At 36.0% G+C, this 23,742-nt stretch overlaps 1 protein-coding gene across 1 annotated transcript in view; it reads left to right on the plus strand.

Moving 5' to 3' along the window:
- Positions 1-300: 300 nt before the first annotated feature.
- LOC145661577 (uncharacterized) overlaps positions 301-23,742 on the plus strand; it is a 146,811-nt gene continuing 123,369 nt past the window's right edge. The window contains exons 1-2 of the mRNA XM_081726895.1: positions 301-394; positions 7,766-7,888. Of these exons, the coding sequence (XP_081583021.1) occupies positions 301-394; positions 7,766-7,888 (217 nt within the window). The remainder of the gene's footprint in view (positions 395-7,765; positions 7,889-23,742) is intronic.

Below are 23,742 nucleotides of genomic sequence, written 5' to 3' on the forward strand. Positions count from 1 at the left end.
CTGTACTCATGTACATACATGGGGTGCTTATTAAAGATGCCCTCTGATTCACTTACCGATGACTGGGATAAACGAAATTTGGAACAGACATTAGTTCTTCTCTCCAATGTCCACACACTCTTCCAATCGCTTTATGCACTTGTGGAAACCTTGTTTGTAGAAGTTCGCAGATTATTCCAGAATCCTGACTCAACCGCAGAAATAAACATTTCAACCTATTTGAAATGCTTTCCCTTCAAAAATGATTTTATGATTAGTAAGATGAAAATCAGATGATGCAAAGTTAGAAAAGTATGGAAAATGGCGAAGGATTTCATTCCTGCAGGATCATGCTTCTGCCTGGGTGACATACGAGTTTTAACTGGAGTTGTCTCGAAGGATACGGATACCTTTGGTCAGCATTCCACACATTTGGATTTTAATGGAATTCCTTAATTTCTGCAACAGAGAAGCGTATTATGTCCCTGTAATTGTGATACCACTTGCCAAGAAATCCATCATCAGTACTCTCTGCTGGTCCCAATCAACTTTGAGCATGATCTTGTCCGGTGTCTGTTGGACACATTCTTTCTTTAGAGTTAGTAAGAATGCTTCCATTGCTTTGATTAAGTCTTAGTCTCTGGGTCATAATGATAGACCCACGTTTCATCCTGAGTTATTAATCTGTTAAAAGTGTCCTCCTGGATTTCGTAGTACAGGGTCAAACGTTCCTGAAAGAAAGCGGCTCGTTTGTGCTTTTGAGAAAGTATCAGTGTTCAAAGAACCCATTGGGCAGACACTTACGTATTTTGAAAGCTCATGGATGATTTTTTCCATATACCTCACAGTTGCCTTGACATCTTAAGGTAGTTGGCGAATGTCTAAACGGCAATCCTCCAAGGTGGTGACTTCCTTTTTGCCTAATGGTGTCTTCCTCTTGTCCAGTGGTGTCTTCATCAATAGGTACTGAGATTATCCTATAATGGGGCTCTCTCCCCATAACGATCTTTCATCTCCGCAAATGTTTCTTTGATGTGCGGCCTCTCAAGTACAGAATTTTTATTGGGCTTTGGAATTCACTTGTACCCATCTTCATACTTACATTCAGTTTGATGCCTGTAACACAGAAAATATTGGGAGTTATGAGATGAAATACTCCTCAGAACCTATAGAGATATGTATCAACACAACTGTAAAATTTCAGTTTTCTACAGTAACTACAACTATTTCAGAGGAAATATTTAACAGGACGTCCCATATACTGTTAGGCTAAATTGCGTTTCTTTTTTTATTTATCGCCACACTTTTGGATCAGTTTTTTATATTTAAAGAGAATGCATTTTTTCTCCATTCCGGAAGTGAGATCTTGATAAATGTTATATCCTATGCAGTTAGGAGTATTATTGTGGATTCTAGATAAATATGTTTAAGAAGCTTTTAAATATTAAAAAAACAGAGTCTTTTTCTGGTCTGTATTTCTGGGTTGATTTTTTATATGCTGTTTCTTTCGACCTTCTGGAGTAGATGTTAGTATATTTTACTTGTTCAAGATGCTCCTCAGGAAACTTCTGATTTCATCTCCTAACTTCCAAGTAAGTATATACTTTCACTTTTCAACATAAGTTGGTCACTTTTAATTCTTGTAACATCCAAAATTCATGATGTGGTTACATCCCTAGACCCCTTGTGCATCTACCTGAAAAGAAAATGACAAACTATTATTTATTGTTCAAAACAAATTTAGAAGGTTGGTACAGGCAGATGTTGGTTTAAAGCCCCACAACCTCGTCAAGGTCTCCACCGCCTGTGAGGGCCTACTTTTGACTGGAGAGGGACGTAAGATCATATGCACCATACGATCTTACGCCGGAGAACCAGATTCTAGCAAATTCCTTGATATTTCACTTAGTAAACCCTTTGGAATTCCTTTAATGCCAAAGATTTTGCTGCGATACTATATGAAGTAGCTTGCTAGTGGATGATGAGATGAAAGGTGGAAAGAATTCTAACAATTCCACGACGCAAACCCCTTGGTATTCTTTCAATCCCAAAGATTTTGCTGTGATACTTTACCAAAGATTTTTTTTTTAAAAGACAGAGGACAGAGAGTGTGAAATAGAAAATACTAATATGTGTGTAGAGAAATGGTGATGATGAAGAAATAAGGAAATTTTAAATAAAGTGTTATATGTGAGAAATTAAGAAAATGGAAAGAAATGAGTGAAATGTTGCTATGGTTATAAAGAAGTATTGTTGCAACAATTCGCTTTGTCTTCCTAACGTTAAAAAGTATTTAGTCATAATTATTGATATATTTTTCCATGATTGATATCAATTAACTCAGTGATTTAATTAAAACTTGTTTGGAAGTTTGAACAATTGTTGGTTTATCTTGGGGTTAATAATGAAACCGAAGCAAATAACATCACTCAAACGGGCAATCAAAACTACCTCCGAAGAAACATGTTCCGAGCTAAACAAAACGTTCTCGTCTCTAATGAAGGTCTTCTCTAAGTGTCACACCCATCATCACAGGAATATCTGAACAAAAATAGTACGAAGAACTAGACCAACAGAAACGTAAAAAATTTACGAGATATATTATTTTTTATGCAGTATATTTACTCCACAAAATCTGACAGTTTTCCATACATCATTCACAACAATTTGCATATATGGCACATAGGCTCCCGGGTTCGAATCCTGGTAGGAAAGCTTTGAAATCTGAACGCATAACTAGTTCGAGTGTGGAGATCTGCACGGGCTCGGGCCGAGCCTACGGGCTCAAGCCCGACCCGGCCCGCGAGCCGGACTCGGGGGTACAAAACATATATCACTTCGGGCTCGGGCCGGGCTCGTGCCTAAATGCTAAAACATATTTCGGACTCGGGTCGGGCCTCAGATTGTAAGTTCACGGGCTGGGCCGGGCCGGGCCCAGACTAAAAATTCCGGCCCGTGCAGATCTCTAAGACATGTTTCGTCTGTACAAAAAAAAAAAAAAGTTATTCGTTTTTAAGGATTTACTTCTTTCTGTAATTAGCCTTACAGTATATCGCAAAATGCTTCTCTACACTTTTTAATGTCAGTTTGTGACATGAGTAGACAGAAAATGACTTCTCAACTTCAGTGGATGTTACTGGACAATATTCATAGAGAGGAGCAAGTTTAGTATCTATATTTTCTGGCAAATTGAAATTTACCCCTTGAATGTATTTTCCCATGGCTTCAATTGTTTTGTAGTCGGAGTTTCTAGCAATATCATTCGCCAATTTCTTTCCCACTGAATGTCCGAATTTACCAGTAACTGACTGGAGCTTGTGTCGAATTTCATCAATTAGAGCTAAGCATTCACTGAGCAGCATTTCTCACGTCTTGTGTTTCTGAATTGATGTCGACACGATTTCAGTGTCTTTATCATTATCAGATTTCTCTTAACATCTTGGGAATTGTGTCTTTGCTCTATTGATCGGTTGCCATCATTATTGGTCCTCCATAAATTAGGCATTCTTCCATTCTCCCATGCAGAAAGCCGTTCTGTTGCATGGACATGTAAATACATTGAAAATTTAAACTAAAACTGAATTTATTCCATGCTATAAGCATACATCTAAAATAGAAACTTATAGGATATGCTGAATATCCTCCCCTACAAATGTATGTATAACAGAGATGCATATAATCAAACAAAATATGCATTTGTATAAAAGTCCGATGTCTACTAATTACAACCACTGGTCATACCAAATGATTACATCAATATGATCATTCCCTATTCTTTCTAGGAACACTAATTATATTAACCCTTTGCACTGAAATGACGAATCTAGCTCGTCATGGCCTCCCGGTGCCAAATCACACAATGATGAGCTACACTCTTCATAAAATTTAAACTATTGTATCATCACGTAGAATTACTATACTGATGTTTTGAAAGTTATATATAATTTCCATCGGAAAAAAATTACAAAGAAAAATAAATGGTAGATAGGGGCAGGAATTTCAGAAAATAAATCGCAGTGGAAGGGGTTAATAACCATAATTCAATGATGACGAGATGTAAATCGAGAAGGTACTTATCAAGGACTTCATACCATGCAAGTAACGTTAGGTCTTCGATGAGGGTATAATCTTATTCATTATCTCAGAAGTAGTCTTCATTTCATTCTTTTGAACTTTCTTCCAGAGAACGCTAGCTCCAACAGTAGAAATTGATTCATTCTGGTCTCTCACAGAAATTGTTCCCTTTAATCCTATATACGACATCTCGCTTCTCAATACTGCTATCCTTCTAGCCTCAGGAGTTACTGTAACATGAGCTAATCAGATTAATAGAAGCAAATCACACTCAAGCAACATAGGATCCTTTACTAATAATTCTTCTAGGATTATATTTTACAACATTACAGACATATGCATATTATGAAGCTCCTTTTACTTTTTTAGATGCTGTTTATGGCTCAACATTCTTTATAGCGAAAGGATTTCACGGACTTCATGTCATTATTGTCTCTACATTTCTACCTTCCGGCCTTCTGTTCCATTTCTCTCCCACACATCATTTCGGGTTTGAGGTTGCTGCCTGATACTGAATTTTGTAGATGTAGTATGACTATTCCTTTATATTTCTATTTATTGATGAGGGGGCTAGGCTATTTAACATATAAAGTATATTTGACTTCCAATGAAAAAGATCATACCAATGAAATAGGCAATTAATACCATTCTAACGATAGCCCTACTAACTATTATTACTTGTTTTATCGTCATAGCCATTTCAACCCTACTACATATAAAAACAGAAAAAAATATTAATGACCTTGATAAAAGCCCACCCTTCGAGTATGGGTTTGACCCTAAATCATCCGCTCGAATCCCCTTCTCCTTACGATTTTTCTTCATCGCAGTCATTTTCCTTATTTTTGAGTTGAGATTGTCCTCCTCGTTCCAACAACAACTACTAACACATTATCCTGATCCGTAGTAAGACTCGCATTCTTATTAATTCTTTTTCTAGGGCCTTTACCAAGAATGAAATCAAAGATCCTTAATATGACCAGACTAGGAATAATAGTTAAATATAATATTTGGATTGCATCCAAAAGTTGTTGTTATCAACTTATCTCAAATAAGAAGCAAATAATTGCACTCAGTTTCGACCTGAACCTTTGGTCACACCGACCCTTGTTTATATTAATTGAAGCCAAAAAGAGGCATTTCACTGTTAATTAGGATTTAGATTTATGGACTTTTGGCATCTATGACCATTTAGCTCGTCACGTTTGAGGGATGACGTCCTTTGGTGAGCACACTATCCGGGAAAGGAAAGGAAGAAAGCGGCCTGGGACCTATAAGTTAGGCACCACCCCGTAGAGGTCTGCACGGGCCTGTATTTTTAGGCCGGGCCCGGCCCTGCCCGTGAATTTATAATGTAAGGCCCGATCCGAGTACGAAATATGTTTTAGCATTTAGGCCCGAGCTCGTGTGATAATCAAATGAGTCCGAAATAAGGTTTAATTTTGCCGCTGTACTTTAAAAATTCTCCATAAAGGACGGTCCAAATGTCAAATAAATATCACCGTGCAGTACATTTACAAAGTTAGGCCCGAAAAGGCCCGAGAAATATGCTTGTATATTTAAAAATTTACGGCCGGAGCCCGGCCCAGACCCGGAGTGGTATATGCTTTATAGGTCCAAGTCTCGAGCCCGTGCAAACTTCTACCACTTCGGCATTTGCCTGGTGTGATTGAGTGAAACCCAGGAGAGCCTCATTCAGAGTGGCTGGCCTGAAAAAGCTTTTTATACTTTTTCGACTGAGTGCCACACCGGGAATCGAACCCAAGATCGCTCGCACCGTAAGAAAGAGCGTTAGCGACTACGCTACGCGGGGCTACTTCACTGTTAATGATATCACTGGGATTTAATTCTCAACTAAGGATATATGTGAGTATCTAAGAAGAAACTGCTAACTTCTATTTCTAGCGGGTAGTCTATTAACATCTTTCACAAAGTTAGTAATGCTCTTTTAGTATATAACCAATTACATTACCTTTTCAAGGTAAAAAGGAGAGTATTCCTCAGGGAGTACCCAGAGAAATTATTTCTTCTTAGTATATGCTTTTAGTATATGCTAGATGGATAAATAAATATAAAAAACAAAGAAAAATAGTAAAAATAAAAAAAAAACAATAAGTATACCTTAAATAAGTTGTCTTGTGATTGTTGGACTAATATTGACCCATCCTTAAAATTATCATATGTACATTCACTAGTGCACAAATGTCTCTCTTCAAGAGAAATATTCGAAAAGAGATAATACAAAAAAAAAAAAAAAAAAAACGCACAAATACTTATTCAAAAGTAATTGGAGGCACAGTCGAAAAGGTGAAGAAATGAGCATGGTATTAAGTGTGATAGTACTTAATTACTGGAAAATACTATTTGAAGGACATGCAATTGAATAATTTCCATTCATTAGTATATTAAGTACATTATTGATAATCATGAACATTGTGCAAATGCATTTAAGTGCTTATCTTTAGTTGATAATTGCTTTTTTTTATTAAAAAAATCATAGTTCTCTCTTATTTTTGCAATCACTGGTTAACTTTTGGGCGCTCGCATGGACGAAATATACACCGCTGTCTCAGAAAAATATGCGCCTGATCCCAGGGTTATTTGACGAGACCATTAGGTAGTTAACTATTAACACAACAGATAGTGCTGGGCCTATTGCTTTTGTGATTGAGTTGCAATAATTACTAAAATTGCAAAGGCGGTAAACATGCCGCGACGTAGGCAATGGTGTAACGTCACTATACATAAGCGCCCGAAAGTTGAGTCAGTCTCTTGATGTATTATGAACCTTCTAAGTGGATTTAGTGGCTAGCGTACGCTTATTTGGTGCACTTGGTTCAACGTTTGATCCCCGGTGGGTAAGTATTGACATTTGAACATATCATGGAGGTTTGGGTTCCACTTTAACTGAAAGTCCACGTATGATAGAGCCTTGGTTCTGAAAATGATGCTAAACTTCAATAGACAAACGGATATGCGATGTATTGTAGGTCAGACATCATTGCATTTCGAAGGAACCACAGTTTCTACGTTGTAAAGCATGTTTTTCATATGCAAGTGGTTACTGATAAACACAACATACTATTTCATGTAGACAAATGTGTCGCTTAGTATGTTTTTATCCTTAAGATACGATACTACCATATGGAAACTGGTAGACGTGGATTCTTCCCCACAGTTTTTACAACTACTTATATTTTTCGAAATGTTAATGCTTTGACGTAAGCTGTAATAAAAACTTAAGTATACTGTAACCATGCCTTCAATTTAATTTCAAACGAGTCCATTCAATTCATTTTATCTGCATTATTTACATTGATAACTCATCTAATCAAAACATATCGTTATCCACTCGAATCTAAAAGATGCCAAAAAAATAACACATTTTGCGCAGTTTCTTTGGATAGGAAATCTATCATAATTCAATTAGACGAAAGAACGCACTATCTTATTATTTAGTGGCTTACCGAGTTCGTGTTTAGACTCTAGAAAGATGGGAACTTTAATTTTGCTATTAGTAATAAGAGTAGTATTGCTTGTAATATTATTAATAACAATAATTGTAAAATACTTGAAATTACATGACAATAGAAGATGCAATAAAATAGACATTCCAATCTTTTATCAAGAAGGTCATCTTCTAGCATACTTCTTGTTAAACATTATCGTACAAGCTGATATTGTGAGATAATTAATGTAAATTGCCTAATAGCCTTCCATTTACGTTTACCACATTGGACTGATGTTAAACTGTGTCGTGTTATATCAGAAAGAACTGAACTAGAACCTTCGATGTTTTGGATTGGGCTTCTTGTGTTCATTGTCCAAGCGAAAGGTAAAGTTAGATATTTATTTCCTATGTTTTTAGAAACAGCTGTTTGCCTTTGTATATATTCTATATTTACCTCTTTCAGGCTTAAAATTCTTAGGAACATATTGGAGTTTATTTTTTTTTTTAATATTGGAAAACATCATAGCCGTCTATGAAAACATCCATAATACTCGTAATTTTATAGTAAAGTGTTATTGTAGAAATTTACATAAGTGCTATAAATTTTCTTTAAATACTAAGTTTTCGTATTTCAAGAAAGTTGTTCTTCATTGGTTCAAGCAAATCATTATATGCACAACAAGTAAGTGTTAGAATGGGGGAGGAAATGACAGAGGAGAGTGCAATTGGAAGGGAAGTTCGACAGGGACGCTTTCTCTTGCCTACATTCTTTAATATCTATCTAGAAGAGATAGTGAAAAAAGCTTACATAATGAAGATGGTATTTCGGTAGGAAGTAAAATGATTAGATGTATATGGTTTGCAAATGATATGGTGCTTGTTACGGAATCTGGAAAGAAAATCAATAAGATGTTACAAAACTTGAGGAATAACTGTGAAGAATATGGAATGAAATTAAATGGTAGAAAGATAAAAGCCATGGTGATTGGGACGAAGCGTTCGGTGTCAAATATAGAAATAGGAGATGAGAAAATAGAACAAAAGTGAGTAGTTTTCGATACCTGGGTAGTGAATTATTAGTGACGATATGAAGTGCAAATGTGAAATAAAAGCAAAGATAGGAAGAGTGAAAGAAGGCTTTTGGAGGAAAAAAAGATTGACTTATAGGACCTTGAATAAAAAGTTGAGAAAAAGACTCATAAAATGTTTCGTGTGGAGTATTGTACTGTATGGGGCAGAAACATGGACATTACACAAAAGTAATGAAAAATGACTGGAAGCTTTCGAAATGTGACTGTGGAAAAGAATGGAGAGAATTAGTTGCTTCGAGCGGAAAACGAATGAGAGAGTGTTAGAGAGAATGGTGGTTAAGAAAAGAAGAAGTTTAGATATTATTGAAAAGAGAGAGAGAAACTTGTTGGGATATTTACTAAGAATCAACTATATCATAAGGGACGTGGTAGAGAGTGTGGTGGCAGGAAAGAGAGGGAGGGGGGAAGGAGGCTACAATTGATGCATAGTATAACAGCAGAAAACTCGTACGTGAAGACGGAGAAGCTACCTGGAGACCATGGAGCATGAACGTTTCTCAGTTGCGGCAAGTGGTTTGCTAATAATGGGAGAATACGTATATTGATGATGGTGACAATGCATTAACAACATAGCTATTATCAATCGTCTAATGCATTACTTTCTTATGACACAAATTTTTGTTCCATGTATTTTTTGTTGTAAAGAGTAATTAGAGAATTTTTCCGAGAACATTCCGCCAAGTCCAAATCCCAAGTATGATGGCAGTAATTCGACAACCAAAAGTTTACACAGGAAAATTATTGGCATGCTCATTAAGCAAGTAAAGAACTGTCATTATATTATGTTTTTAGGTAGATCGGATAAATTCACCTGAGGTTGTACGATATACATCTGCCATTTCCAACTGGATCCTCTGTCACGTCATATTTTGCTGCACAACTTCTCAGTAAACTATATCGAGAGAGCAAGGATAAATCACTAAATACATTGTTGATAAAGGACAGGTAAACAAGGCGTAGTCGATGATTTTGGAGATATACAGCTCGTGAATTCATGACTAACTGTACCTGTTTTATTCTATTGCACCAACCTCATACCGTCCCATTCTTTACTGAACATGTTCTCTTTCTCCTGGCTCTGTTATTAAGACCATTCTTACATCATACATCGGAAAGTGTAAGGTGACTGATATGATATATGTATACTGTTTTTGTGTCTACTCGTAAAAATGTCCTTGATTTAATTTTTATTTTGCGTTTAACTCAGGAATCAAAGGCCTGCACTTCGTAATATTTAACAACCTTGTCCAGCGAAGGTATACCATCATGTTAAGTAGGATCCAGATCAGATGGGTGCAACTGAACTGGCAACATATCCTTGAGATTAAATTTTTTAAAAGGGAAAATCAAATGACAGACAAAACAATCAAAGCCCAAAAATAAATAAAGGGCGAATTGATTAAGGGTATCAAAACTTAAAACAATCTCATACTGCCATACGTCGATTTAAGGTTTGTGCATAAAATGCACCAGATTTCTATATAAAATGTAATATAATATCCAGATATTTTTTATTAAATTTAAATTAAATATTGTGTTATCTTTGTCAAAGTTGTTAGAGTAACAAAGCATCGGCTGAATGTGCAAAATTACTAAAACGCGATACAAATCAGCGGTAATTCTTAAACTCTAAATGATAAATAAAATTAAGTTATTATGAATTTCTGATAGCACGAAATAATACCGGGGAAGAGATATTTATACTTCCTGTGTAAAAGCGGCTCATGCCATTGATGATTTGTTTATTTTTTTGGATCCAAATTATCATTACTTATATCTACTCAATTGAAATCCAATCGACATTGCTGTGAAAGTCGATACAACAACTGATACTAACTTCCGATTTGTAGTGAGGGAGCAGATCACGTCTGGAAATTAATTTTACGAAAAAATAGAAGTAGATGGATAAACTGTAGATGAGAATATGATACATTTTCCTGTCCTACCTTGGTACACAAAGGAGAGCCTTGAGGTTTTCCCAACCTCGATAAATAAGTGCTTGGGAAAGTGCTGAAGGTAAAAGCGAACGAAGCATTGTCTTTATCACACTTTTAAGTCCTTTAGGCACCGTTAATGGTATGGAAAAGTGCCTTCGCATCTCTCATGGTCCAAACTAAGACCCTAACATATTTCGAGTAGGAGGTGTGAATTATCATACTTAAATATAAGTTGAGGCTATAAGCTTAGGTAGATAAAGTAAGAAACATAGATTTTGTTATAAATGCAGTGCCGGATTCACGTATAAGCTAAACAAGCTATAGCTTATAGCCCCAAAAATTTACAGAAAGAAGTGAATGTACATTTCCAACCTATAGAATAGAAAACAAATTATAAAACTTACATACATCAAAATATTTTGTGTTGTGTAGGGTCCTATGATGTACTACTATGAGCAAAATAAATGACGCGTCTCTTTATTTTGAAGTTTTTTGAAAATATCTACGTTATCTTTATATGTTCGAAATTTCGAAAGATTTCCCCAGCAGGACAGGTTAATAACAAACCCGTTTTTAATATTTGTGTTAGATATTACCTTAAAATAGATAAATTAGAAGCAAAAAAACATTAAATCGACAGAGATCTCGAGAATTACCAACTCTGCTAATGTGGGAAATTTTCAAGAACGCGAGGGAATTCTGCAGTTCAACACGAAGCAGCGACATCTATGTCATTGAGAGAAATGTGGACTAATCTACAAACTAAACTTTTAACGAATATTATGTCTTATTACGTGCATTATCTGCAAACTCCAAATATATGAATGTATGCTAAGTATTAACGTAGAGATAGAGCAAATAGTGGAAATTATCTATGGAAAAGGACGAATTGGTAGCACGATCGTAATGAAATATCGTCTTTACCGGAACAGGCTCAGTTTACGTAAGAAAATAAATAGCTTCAGTTAGTTAAAGCAACGAGTCTGTACGCCGAAGGTAGTGGGTTTGATCCCATGGAAGTGCCGTTGTCATTTTTATCGCTATGGTTATTTTATTTATTTTTTTATGTGGGAAAGAATCAAATTGTAACATATGAGTAAAACTCATGACGATACCATAAAAAAAAAAAAAGAAAAAAAGAAAAGAAAAGAAAAGAAAAAATGTCATTGTCGCACTTGCATTAGCGTCCCTAATTTTGTTTTCAAACAGTTTCGTAATTATTTCCCCTATGCTCACTGCTTACTATATGCTCGCTGGCGCATAACGAATGTTTCGCAGTAAATGTTAATTCTAATTTGGAGAATTTTATAAAGTTTCACAATATTTCTCACTAGATAGTCTTCTATCTACGTGTTTGGATATTTGGATAACAGATGTCCTTATTAAATGTTTAATTTTCCCTAGATATTTAATTACGGAAAACTTTTACAATGTATTTGTATTGAATTGAAATTGTTTTGAACTTACTACATAAGGTAAGTAGCCCGAAAGAGGAGAACTCAAGTAATTGATATTCTACGTAAAAGCAACCTATTGTAGAATCATGATAGACCTTCAGCACATAATCTTTACGTTAGAGAGTCAGACAGAGAAAAATCCTGGTTTTTCCTCCCCTATGACCACCCATCTTAAACCTCTACATACCATTGTTCGTCTCACAAAATTTCGGTGCTCCAAAAATATTCAAATAAAATAATAATAATAATAATAATAATAATAATAATAATAATAATAATAATCATCATCATCATCATCATCCTGAATATGCCATCCTTACATAATGTAAGGATATCTTAGTTTCTTAGTTTAAAATGCTTTCTTTAGTAATTATTTGAGCAACCATGCAGGAGGGGGTACGACGTTTTATTTTGCCCCTCTCATTTCAGTACCCTTCCAAGAGAAAGTAATTTCTGATAAGCAGGCCAGACAAAATGAATAAGAAATATATTTACAGCATCTTCTCCCCTTTCATGATTGGAATATCACGTAACATTTTTTATTCTACCAAAGATGGCCCTGTGCGGTTAGGGGTAGGTAACTAAAGAAATACCTAATATATAGCGCCCCTTGATTGTAATATTACCGCTTCTTTTTTTGTACGAGGGAGCCCCTACACAATCAAGGGTGACAAAAAGAATAGGAAAAGTGTCTATTGATTCCAGTGCGGATCCAGCACGAACTCCTGTGGGAGGGGCGGGGAAGTCAAACATTCTTTTGATGATGTGAAGCTGTCACAAATTACCACTTAACTAAATTAAACAATAATGGGGTGAACCGGAACCCAGTCAGTTTAAATTGATGTAAAAGTTTAATTTTTGGCTTCATATTAAAGTTTTGGTTTCAAATAAGAATTTCAGTCCAAGTGGTCAATGATCAAATCTCGTGGGGCTCTTCAGTGTAGGCTAATACGGCCCCCTTATGAGGAAAGGCAAAAATTTTAACATGTTTATAACTTTCGAATAGGTAACTAAAGAGATACCTAATACATCGCGCCCCTTGATTGTAATATTACCGCTTCTTTATTTGTTCGAGGGAGCTCCTACATAACCAAGGGTGACTAAAAGAATAGGAAAAGTGTCTATTGATTCTAGTGGCGCATCCAGCACGGATTCGTGGGGGGAGGCGGTGAAGTGAAAGATTCTTTTGATGATGTGAAGCTGTCACAAATTACCACTTATTTAAACTAAACATAATAGTGTGGTTAACCGGAACCCAGTCAGTTCAAATTGATGTAAAAATTTAATTATTACTTCATATTAAAGTTTTGGTTCCAAATGAGAATTTTAGTCTGAGTGGTCAATGATCAAATCTCGGGGGGTTCTTCGGTGTAGAGGCTATGACTCCTTATGGGAAAAGGCAAAACTATTAAAATTCTTAAAACTTTCAAAGTTTTCGTCTATTTTAAAGGAATTTTTGGCTTTATATTAAAGTGTTGGTTCCAAATGACAATTCCAGTCCGAGTAGACAATGATCAAATCTCGTGGAGCTCTACAATGTAGGAAAAATAATGATATCTATATCGTGATGCTGTTGGTGACATCACGTGTCATAACGTAAATATAGCACAAAGTAAACGCCAAAAGCTGTCGGCTCTCGTAGCTGAGTGAGCAGTCTGTGTGTGGTTGCTGAAGTGTGTGGATGCCTCTGCGCGCTGTGCAATAGGGCAGGCTTTTCTGTGAGTTTCGTGCTGTAAACATATCACATTATCTTCTTTAATAGATATATCGACAGAAAATCTGTTTATTTGCATAAACTCTTGTTTTGCACCAGTAGAAGAGAAACACAGTTATGAATAAAAAGGTAAGGCAAAATACAGTTAAATTTTCATTTGATAGACGGACAATGAGTGTTCGACCAAAACCTTTTGAAGTTCATGTTTGGTTAGCAGATGTCAAGTTACATATTGATCAAATCGAGGGCTTGCAGTTAAATAGTGATGAGTATTGTATATATGTGAAATTTATATCCCAAAGTGCCATGGACAATATTTTACGGACTTTGCCGGATAAGTTACCTTTCAAGCATGAAGACGGCACTGTAAGTGACGTGTTCATAACGAGTGCAAATGAGGATGTAACAAAAGTTAAAATAGTCAATTTGCCTATGGAAGTTGAAAATCTATCAATCAGTGCTGAATTACGTAAGTACGGAAACATTAAAAAAATTGTGGAAGAACAGTGGTCAGAAAAATTTCTCTTTCCTGTAAATAATGGGAATAGACTAGTCTACATGGAAATCAAACAGCATATCCCCTCCCGACTCTTAATCAATGGTCATCGTGCAACAGTATCTTACTATGGCCAGCCACCAACATGTTTTTTGTGTGGCTCAGACCAACATCTTGTGCATAGTTGTTTATTGAACAAAAACCGTCAAAAAAGGGAACCGTCCCACAATACGACATTACATGATTTATTACCAGAGCAAACGATACCAAGTAGTAACAGCAATATTACACCCTTCAAAAAAGAGCCGACTGGTGCATCCAGCTCTGTAAGTGCTTGCATTAGTGCTAACGGAAAAGATAGACTTCCTCTAGCACAGGCACATCCAATAAATCAAGATCCTGTCCTTGCTGACTCAGTTTTTGAAACTGAATTTCCGACTTTGCTCAGTACCTTATCGAACCAACAAGCATTAACCCTTCAAGAACAAATACATGAACAGAGTACAAGCACAATGACCAAACACGTACATACTGCCGTTTGTTCTAAGACTGAGGTCTCCAATCAAAGTGATGCTTTTGCCGAGAAAGTTTCACAGGAACAACCCGGTTCAGCTTGAAAGAAAATAAAAAAAAATAAACGAAGATAAAAAGAGCTCTAATGTAGAGGAGTCGCTAAAATTTAATTCTCTTTTTAACGAGGACGATTACGAAACATCACCTACTGATTGAAATCCAAATTATTTTCCAATAGAGTAACTTCCAATAAACCTTTGGTTATTGTTAATTATTCCATATCGGACTCCCGAAGAAAACTCATCGAAACAACTTATTGACCGTGCCAATAGCGACTACTCTCAATCATGACTCCGTTTTCTTTCAATTTAGAAATAGGAAAGAAAGAGAAGAAAGTAGAAGGGTAAAAGAAGGAGGTAGGTAAAGAAGAAAGAAAAGAAATAGGGTATTTTAATGAGAAACAGATTACTGGATAATTCCGGAAATATAGTAAAAGGTCGGGAGAGTCGTTGAAAGATGAATCATTCTAAATGTTATTAACGACTAATCAATTTTGGAATGCTTCGGAATAGACACATGTTCCCTCATACCACCCAGACCTAGCTCCAGGCACCACGATCATGGGGTTGCCCAGACCTAGACCTGGAAATGAGAAAAGTGAAATTTAATTCTTTGTAAAGTTATTCCGACCGGTGACTGATAACTATCCAGCATCTGAACTCTGTCCTCTAGGATCGACCACACATATAAATTAGCCGAGGAAAAAAAAAAAATCAAACTTATCAACTCAATATAAATTTATGTATCGCATCAATAAAAGTCTCAACTTCCTGGAAGAAAGATGTCGTATTTAGGCTTATCCTGCTATTTTTTGTTTCACTCCTAGAGCCGATTTAAACCATTAGTAGCGGTCCTTCATGACCTAGGTTATTTACCTTAACACATATATATTAAAACATGACACATATATTACAGATGTTAATATGACAAATGATATCACTAAAATTACTTATATTAAATCTATCATGCATTCACACGCTCACTCACTCAGGACAGTGTATATATGTTTAAAGGAAACCAACTAACTACAAAGGTACAAATAGTTTATTACATTCATAGTGAAAAAAAAAAGGACAAACCAAATAATTATGAAGAAAATATTAAACGCACAAGTTCTTGGTTATATATCAATAGAGTACATAGAGTTATATTTTAGTAACTTTTTATATATTCAATCATATTGACAAATGAAAAAGAAAGAAAAAAAAAGTAATCACACGTATCATATCTTAGGCATGCTAAAGCAAAGTGATGATTTGCGACATACGCAAATCAAAAAAAAAAACTTATTTCACTTAAAAAAAATAAATTATATGAACAAAGAGGAAAGAAAAAAAAAACTTTTGGTGTATTAGAACTTATATGAGTCTCTACCTCACGTCGAGATATTAAAATATTAATAATTTCGAGCGTCCAAATCACAACTCACGCACTAGTCGTAGTGTCCAAAACGTTTCGCTCCATTTAACCTAGTTTGTGGTCATTTATATATATCTCTATATGTATATATATATCTATTGGTTTACAAAACCATTCGTCGTCTATATTTGGTTTGTAACTGGTAACAGTTTATATCTGCAATCGCACACTGCTACGTCTATACCCATCTAGGGATTTCGAGAAAATAACTTTCACTAGAGGAAGTTTCTCCTCTTAGACGGTCTATTTCCAAATTTATTAATCGAATAATTTCAAGTTATTTATCCAACACTGGGACACTTCACGAGACCTTTCATTAGGATCACTTTCGTATATGTTTATACATGGTTCGGATTAAAAAAAAAAATTGATCTTCCACAGGTGTACGGAGTATGATGGTTCAAATTGATAAAGAAAAAAACTGGTCAAGTCACAGGATACACATGAAGGTGAGACGGATTCAAGGTACACTTTCCACAATGGTTTTAGGTTAATTGTTCAGGGATAATATTTGTTATGATGGGGGTTACGTTTAGACCTGCCGATATTTTTTCAATGCATGCCATTATATAATTACAGAGGTTATTAATTACATTTATTCAAAAGAAAAGGAAAATTATTTAAGTGCACGGCGGTATTCTTAACAAAATCTACATTCTTAAATTCGTCGGAAGACTTCTGGTAAACTATAGCAACCAATACACGTTTTTTTAGGGGGACTGACACGAGCGCTCTTACATATATTCATAATACATTTAATATCATACTTTTACTTTAACATCATATTCACATACTAATTACACATACATTTCGAAGTATTTATTTCTCTCTCTATATATATATATATTTATAATAAATGCGCACACATTTAAATTAATCACCCTAACAATAAAAAATTTTCAAGGTTGCAACATTGTCCAAGAAAACAAATGACTTCCAACATTACATTTGGAAACAAATTAAATTTTATCTGATACCGCGCGTCTATAAATTTTCACTTTTATATATTCAATTCGTGCTTAAATCATGAAAAAAAAACTTTGGAAGGCAGGCACGTAACACAGAGCATTTCTAGATATAACTAGGTAAATCAAAATACAATTTCTGGGCCCAGGTTAACTACAAAGTAATTGAAAACCAAAACAGAAAGGGAAGTGACCAACGGATTAAAAAAAAACTTAAGAGGAACGACGGTGAAAGAACGTAATCGAAGTGTCGTCAAATACTAAGTCTTTGTTCATTTCAGCGATAGGTCAAAATGTGATGGAGGACCCAATCATTATCTACTCCATTCATGAATCGTGTCTTGCAACGTCTCAGCTGGTAATTTCAGATCAGAGTTGTACGTTAACTAAATCGTAAGTAACAAGTTCAGAATCTGGGGGGGGGGAAGGTTGGAAAATAAAAAAAACTTGAAGAAATGAAGACAGAGAGAGAGATAGAGAAGAAGGAAGACGAAGAATAGGGGCGCCAAAGACTTAAGTGAGAAATAACTAACGCTACAAAGATAGAAGTCGAATTTCGCTCTCAACAAAATCCATAGCCAAAATATTCTTAACATGCCAAAAGGGGTTCGGCTTACTCAAATACGCAGACTCAAGGGGGCGCCCTGCTGCCAAGGATGCAAGTTCTGTGTCCATCAGATCCCAATCCCACAAGAGTTTGTTTGTAAGATTGAAATCCGATCCCCGTATCCGGCCCAGACCAGCAGGTTAAAAGGAGAGGGGGAAAAGGGACCGCGTAACTTCGTCCCCAATTTTGAAATCTCTAAGTAAGAAAAAAAAAACATTCGACCCCTCAGAAGAACTAAGGAGGTTCGAGGACAGTAATGAAACTAGAGTAATAGCTAAGATATCCCTAATTAGTGATTTGCCAAAATAAAAAAAAATTAAAATAAACTGAATTTTGGATCGGTGATTTCTATGGCCAAACCTCACCGATAGCTACCCTGCGCAGACACGCCACAGTCTGGGATGTCGTTAATTTCCCTCGTCTAATTAAACTAAGAAAAGAAATGAAAATACTTAAAGGGACTGGGGGTCGACATCCGGGTACGCGAAATAAATTTCAATAACTAATTGTTTTGATTCTGTACCCAGTCAGAGCTGTCGCCTCCATGAACATTGTAAGCTAGCCTGAGTAGGTAACGTGAAGAAAAAAAAAATCTCACGGAGTGGTACATTCTATTTTTAAAACCGACCAGAAGATATGATTCACTACAGCCCTGTTGTCTAACTACTATTGTCTTTTCATAATTTATTATTTAATATGTCTAGTCAGTGATTATATGATGCTACCCATTCTATCAGATGGTATTACTATGGTTGATTACTATTATAACACATAAAACTACGAAGCATTACCGTAGTCCGACTATATATCGCCCTCCGGTCCGCGTGATATTATGGTGCAGGGGTCAGAACCTGAGATGTTTGTAGCTACACGTATCTATTTAATATCTATATATCAACACGCGGCGAAGTATTCACTGGGCTACTATATATTTAACTATATGGGTGTCCTGTATTCTATATTCATTTACTACAATATTCATATACTTATTAATATTCATATTCACATTAATATTCATTTGCCACGACGCTATATTCCACAAACACCCTGTTTCCTCTATCTACGCCCAGCCTATTTACACATTTCATCATAATACTTTAAAATCTATAATCACTACAAACATTTTCCCATTCCGATCACCGCACGATAATCTCACTCGAACCCAAGACTCTTTTACACACACACAATACTATGTAATACTTGGTAGCTTTATTAAGAACGAAAGAAAGAAAAATCCTACGTATGTTCACTGAAAATAGAATTATCTGCGATAATGTCTAATGTTTATAAAATTCTGCATCAACAATGAAATTCTACAGCCACGAAGAAAAATGGACATTTAATATATTTTCAAAGCGAAGAACTAGCATCATATCGCCCGACTTCTGTTAAAAAATTTACGTATTGTTTATTTATTTAAATATTTAGATTTCTAGACTATGCAGAATGTTGAAATTTTCAGAATATATTAATTTTGGGTCACTTGACCTAACTGTACATTCATATGGGCTGTGAATTATACCTTCTAGGTTTTATTTCGGAAAGAAAGGTCAATTTCATGAAAACTAAATCACTAAGCACCTCGACGGAAGAATGGCGGTTAGTACTGACTTCTGACACTAGGGCTAGCGACGATATAATGAACCCTTGAACAACTGAATGTGACCTTGCACACGGAATTATTATACTATATTACGTTCACTTAATGACGGAAAAAATAAAAATTTATCGCATAGTAAATACTACACTGTCCAACACACTCTTTCATCACTTAATTATCACTATCACTGATACTACATTACAAATATACACATACTACTCGAACTACAAGACACATCATGCCACATTCATACTACACACTACATTAATACATGTTATACTAATAAATATACACAGAAATCATTCCGATTTTACCATGTTAAATCGGCTCTATGAAAGGTAACGAAAGGAAAGAAATGAACAGGGCCAACTGGCCCTTTATTTACTAAATCACATTCTTGAAATCAACCTGTTTAATCGATGCCCTGAGGGGACATATCGGAGTATTAGCTAGCAATAGGACCCCTGCCCTGAAGGGGCAGGAACCCGGAACAAACTGAATGTTCAACTCATCCCGCTGGAAGCCGTACTCCCAATTTGGGAGTCAGATAGGAGCCCTTACCGAAATTTACACGTGCATTATGATTACTGGACTGACTACCACAAAATTAAATACCGCCATGTTACTAATAAATAAATACAAAAAGAAATCACATCCACTACATACACGAACACAAACGGTAGTGAGGCAGGCCTTACGTAACTAGAAAAGGAATAATTTTAAGGATAAGAATATTTTAAGGGAGAAAACACCACTCCTCCGAAACTGTTTATAAATTCCTAAGAAAACTCGCAAACTGATGCACTTTACAAAGCCTGTCCATAACTAACAATATCTGCACAACATGGCGTCATCTATTTTTTATTTCTTCAGTCCGGTTTTTACTGAAATTTAATAGTTTTTTGGCTCCTAGAGACTTCCAACGATTTTAGGTTAAAAAACTCCCTAATATTACCTTGTTCGCAGTTTTCTCACTCCGTTGCAACCTTTCAAGCTCGACGATCGAAATCTGGCTGTTGTCAACAAGATTTTCCGGCTTGGAATGGAATAATTGCGCCCTAATATCATAGCGTGGGTTTATCAGCCAATCAAAACTAAGCATTTTGGCGGTGGGGCTTTGAAGCGAATAAAATTTGGTAAAATCTGGATTAAACTAGATTTTAGAAGGACCTAGGTATCTAAAAGAGAGGTGAAGGGTGGTCCTGAAAATTCTGTCGAATTTTAGATTGGTTATTTGATCTGGAAAGTTCCGTCCAATAGTGGATCTATATTTTCGGATAGCACTGACACCGTAAGAATTGTAATAATCCATTTACATATCCATATACAAGACTTATAACTAATTTAAAATATAAATAAAGATATTGATTCCCAAAACTATCATTCCCAATGAATTTTTTACAGTTTTTCCATGTTAATTTGAAATAGAATAATGAACGATATTACGAATTATATGAACAGCCAGAAATTTTTTATTAAACATCAAGTACAGTCGGTGCAAAAAATTTCGGGCACCCTCCTATTAAAAACATAATTTCATTTGACTGTAATGGCATATTACAGTTCCCCGGCGTCGTTAAAAAAAAAATTTTGTTTGAATAACAAAATTTTGTTGAATAGAATTAACATGTATTAATACCAATAAACTAACTACTCACTCATACTCTCATGCACTCAAATGAGACAGTGTAACATTCACTTTGGGTATTGAGATAGAAGTTCCCGTTTTTTGTCCTCAGTACAGTTGAAAAGCTTAAGATTCTGGAAATTGTGAGTTCACCTTTTAGGTAGCAGGAAAACACGAGGTAACCAGTTCGCAATGTTCCCATCAAACGTGGGAAAACGTTCAATATCCCGGAGGGAAACTTTAGAGTTCATACTAACATAAGTAGGGGAATTGTTATTGGGAATTAACATATTATCCTGCACAATCGGAGTCGTCACCGGATTTACCACCGACGACGTAGTAGCGGTGTTATAACTACCCATGTAAGGGAAAGGGATTTTGTTGGTCGTATTTAGTATGTTGGGCTCCATCCCCGGACCAATCGCACCCATGAACAACGACTCAGAATGGCACCCATCTCCTTTTCCCGGCAACACGCTATGTGATTGTATACCTCCATGTAAGGAGGGAGCACTCACGCTAGTGACCGTAGTCGTCACAACACTCGACTGATTCGGCACACTATTAGAATTGAACCACGACTTTGGTTCTGACCGATACATGGGGTAGTGAGTCGCAATATCCCGTGCATCAACTGACGTTAACTTTTCTTTTCCTGCGCTACATGTAGTTGTTATCGCAGGTAATATTTCTGAGAAATCGCTACCGGGGAAAGGATAGGTTACCTCTGATTTTTCGCGACTAGATTTTGTCATTTCTTTTCGAATATTTACTATGTCATTTTGAATTTTCGAAACTTTCTGGTCAGTTACTTCCAGTTCGGTTTTCAATGATAAATCTGACAAGGTTGACTTTAAACTATCAATTTCGGCCTGCTGTGTTTCTAATTTATTGTTAATCTTGTGCAATTTGGTATCTATTTGTTCGATTTCAGAATTTACATTATCTAATTTACCCTCAGTCTCCTGCTGAAATTGCTTTAGGGACTGTTGAGCCTCGCATCTGACCAAATCAATTTCAGTAGACGTTTGCTGCCTCAATGTGGTTATTGAGGAAGCAAAGTCCAAACATATGTTGTCGATTTTCTGGGTTAGCACCTCGAATCGAGATTCGGTTTCTCGTTTCGAGGTGTCAAATTTCTCATTTATTTCACGTCTCATCTCTCGGCTATTATTATCTATTTTTTCATTTATTTCGCGGCTCATTTCCCGGCTATTTTCATTCATTTCGCGTCTCATTTCCTGTAGCATTTGTTGTAATGAAAGGAGGAGAGCGTCATTATTAGATGACCCAGTCTTCCTTTTCTTTTCTTTGGGTTTATCACCAACTGGATCCCCATCTCTTTCATCATCATCGAGGTCAGATATCTCCACTGGAGATATTTGGCCTCGGTTCTTCGGGGTACTATACCCTCGCTCACCATCCGAATCGGGATGCTCATTTTCTTTTTCAGAGGATAAACTCATGGGTTCACGCGACTGGTGGAGCTTCCCCTCACATTCTTTGCAGTATTTGACTATCTCACCAGCCCGGACCTTTTCTGCATTTTCCGCAGTATCCTCTAAATTACTACAACTGAAATGTATCCATTTCAGCCCACATTCGTGACACCTCACTAGCCTACGAGAGACGCGAGCTCTTTTCTCACTACTTTCTAAAGTACATTGCGTACATGAGACTTCCGCGTTCTCGTGTGATACTACTTCTCTATTGGTTGCCGTAGCTTACACCCAAAAAGACACAATATAAATACATGCAATTATATACTTATCAACTAACAAGACTTATTATTCAAGTACTATTCATAAATTAAGGGACTCCTATCTAATTCCCTCCTTGGGTCAACTTCCAGCATTTTCAAATTTTAGAATTTGACAAATTCCTTCATTTCCCCCTTTCTACAGAGAGAGACAAAGATAGCAGAACAGCCAATGACTATAATTATTTAATCTCACTGTAACTTTTAATTATGCACCTTTTGTGGCCAAGTCAATATGTGCTCGATCCTAAACAGTGTTTAATAAATAATTTCAGATCCGTTACCAGGGAAAACAATTGTTTCCATGGTAACTGTCCGATGTCAACGGTCGCCAATATTGAAAGAAAAACTTTTGTCCGTTGCCATAGAAACCGTCGTTTCTAGGGCAACAGATCCTGTCACGGTTAGCCAAAATTGAAAGAAAACAATGATAAAAAATAAACGAAGATAAAAAGAGCTCTAATGTAGAGGAGTCGCTAAAATTTAATTCTCTTTTTAACGAGGACGATTACGAAACATCACCTACTGATTGAAATCCAAATTATTTTCCAATAGAGTAACTTCCAATAAACCTTTGGTTATTGTTAATTATTCCATATCGGACTCCCGAAGAAAACTCATCGAAACAACTTATTGACCGTGCCAATAGCGACTACTCTCAATCATGACTCCGTTTTCTTTCAATTTAGAAATAGGAAAGAAAGAGAAGAAAGTAGAAGGGTAAAAGAAGGAGGTAGGTAAAGAAGAAAGAAAAGAAATAGGGTATTTTAATGAGAAACAGATTACTGGATAATTCCGGAAATATAGTAAAAGGTCGGGAGAGTCGTTGAAAGATGAATCATTCTAAATGTTATTAACGACTAATCAATTTTGGAATGCTTCGGAATAGACACATGTTCCCTCATACCACCCAGACCTAGCTCCAGGCACCACGATCATGGGGTTGCCCAGACCTAGACCTGGAAATGAGAAAAGTGAAATTTAATTCTTTGT

This window comes from Thermobia domestica, chromosome 10 (genome assembly GCF_964235325.1).
Source record: "Thermobia domestica chromosome 10, izTheDome1.hap1.1, whole genome shotgun sequence".
Lineage (NCBI taxonomy): Eukaryota > Metazoa > Arthropoda > Insecta > Zygentoma > Lepismatidae > Thermobia > Thermobia domestica.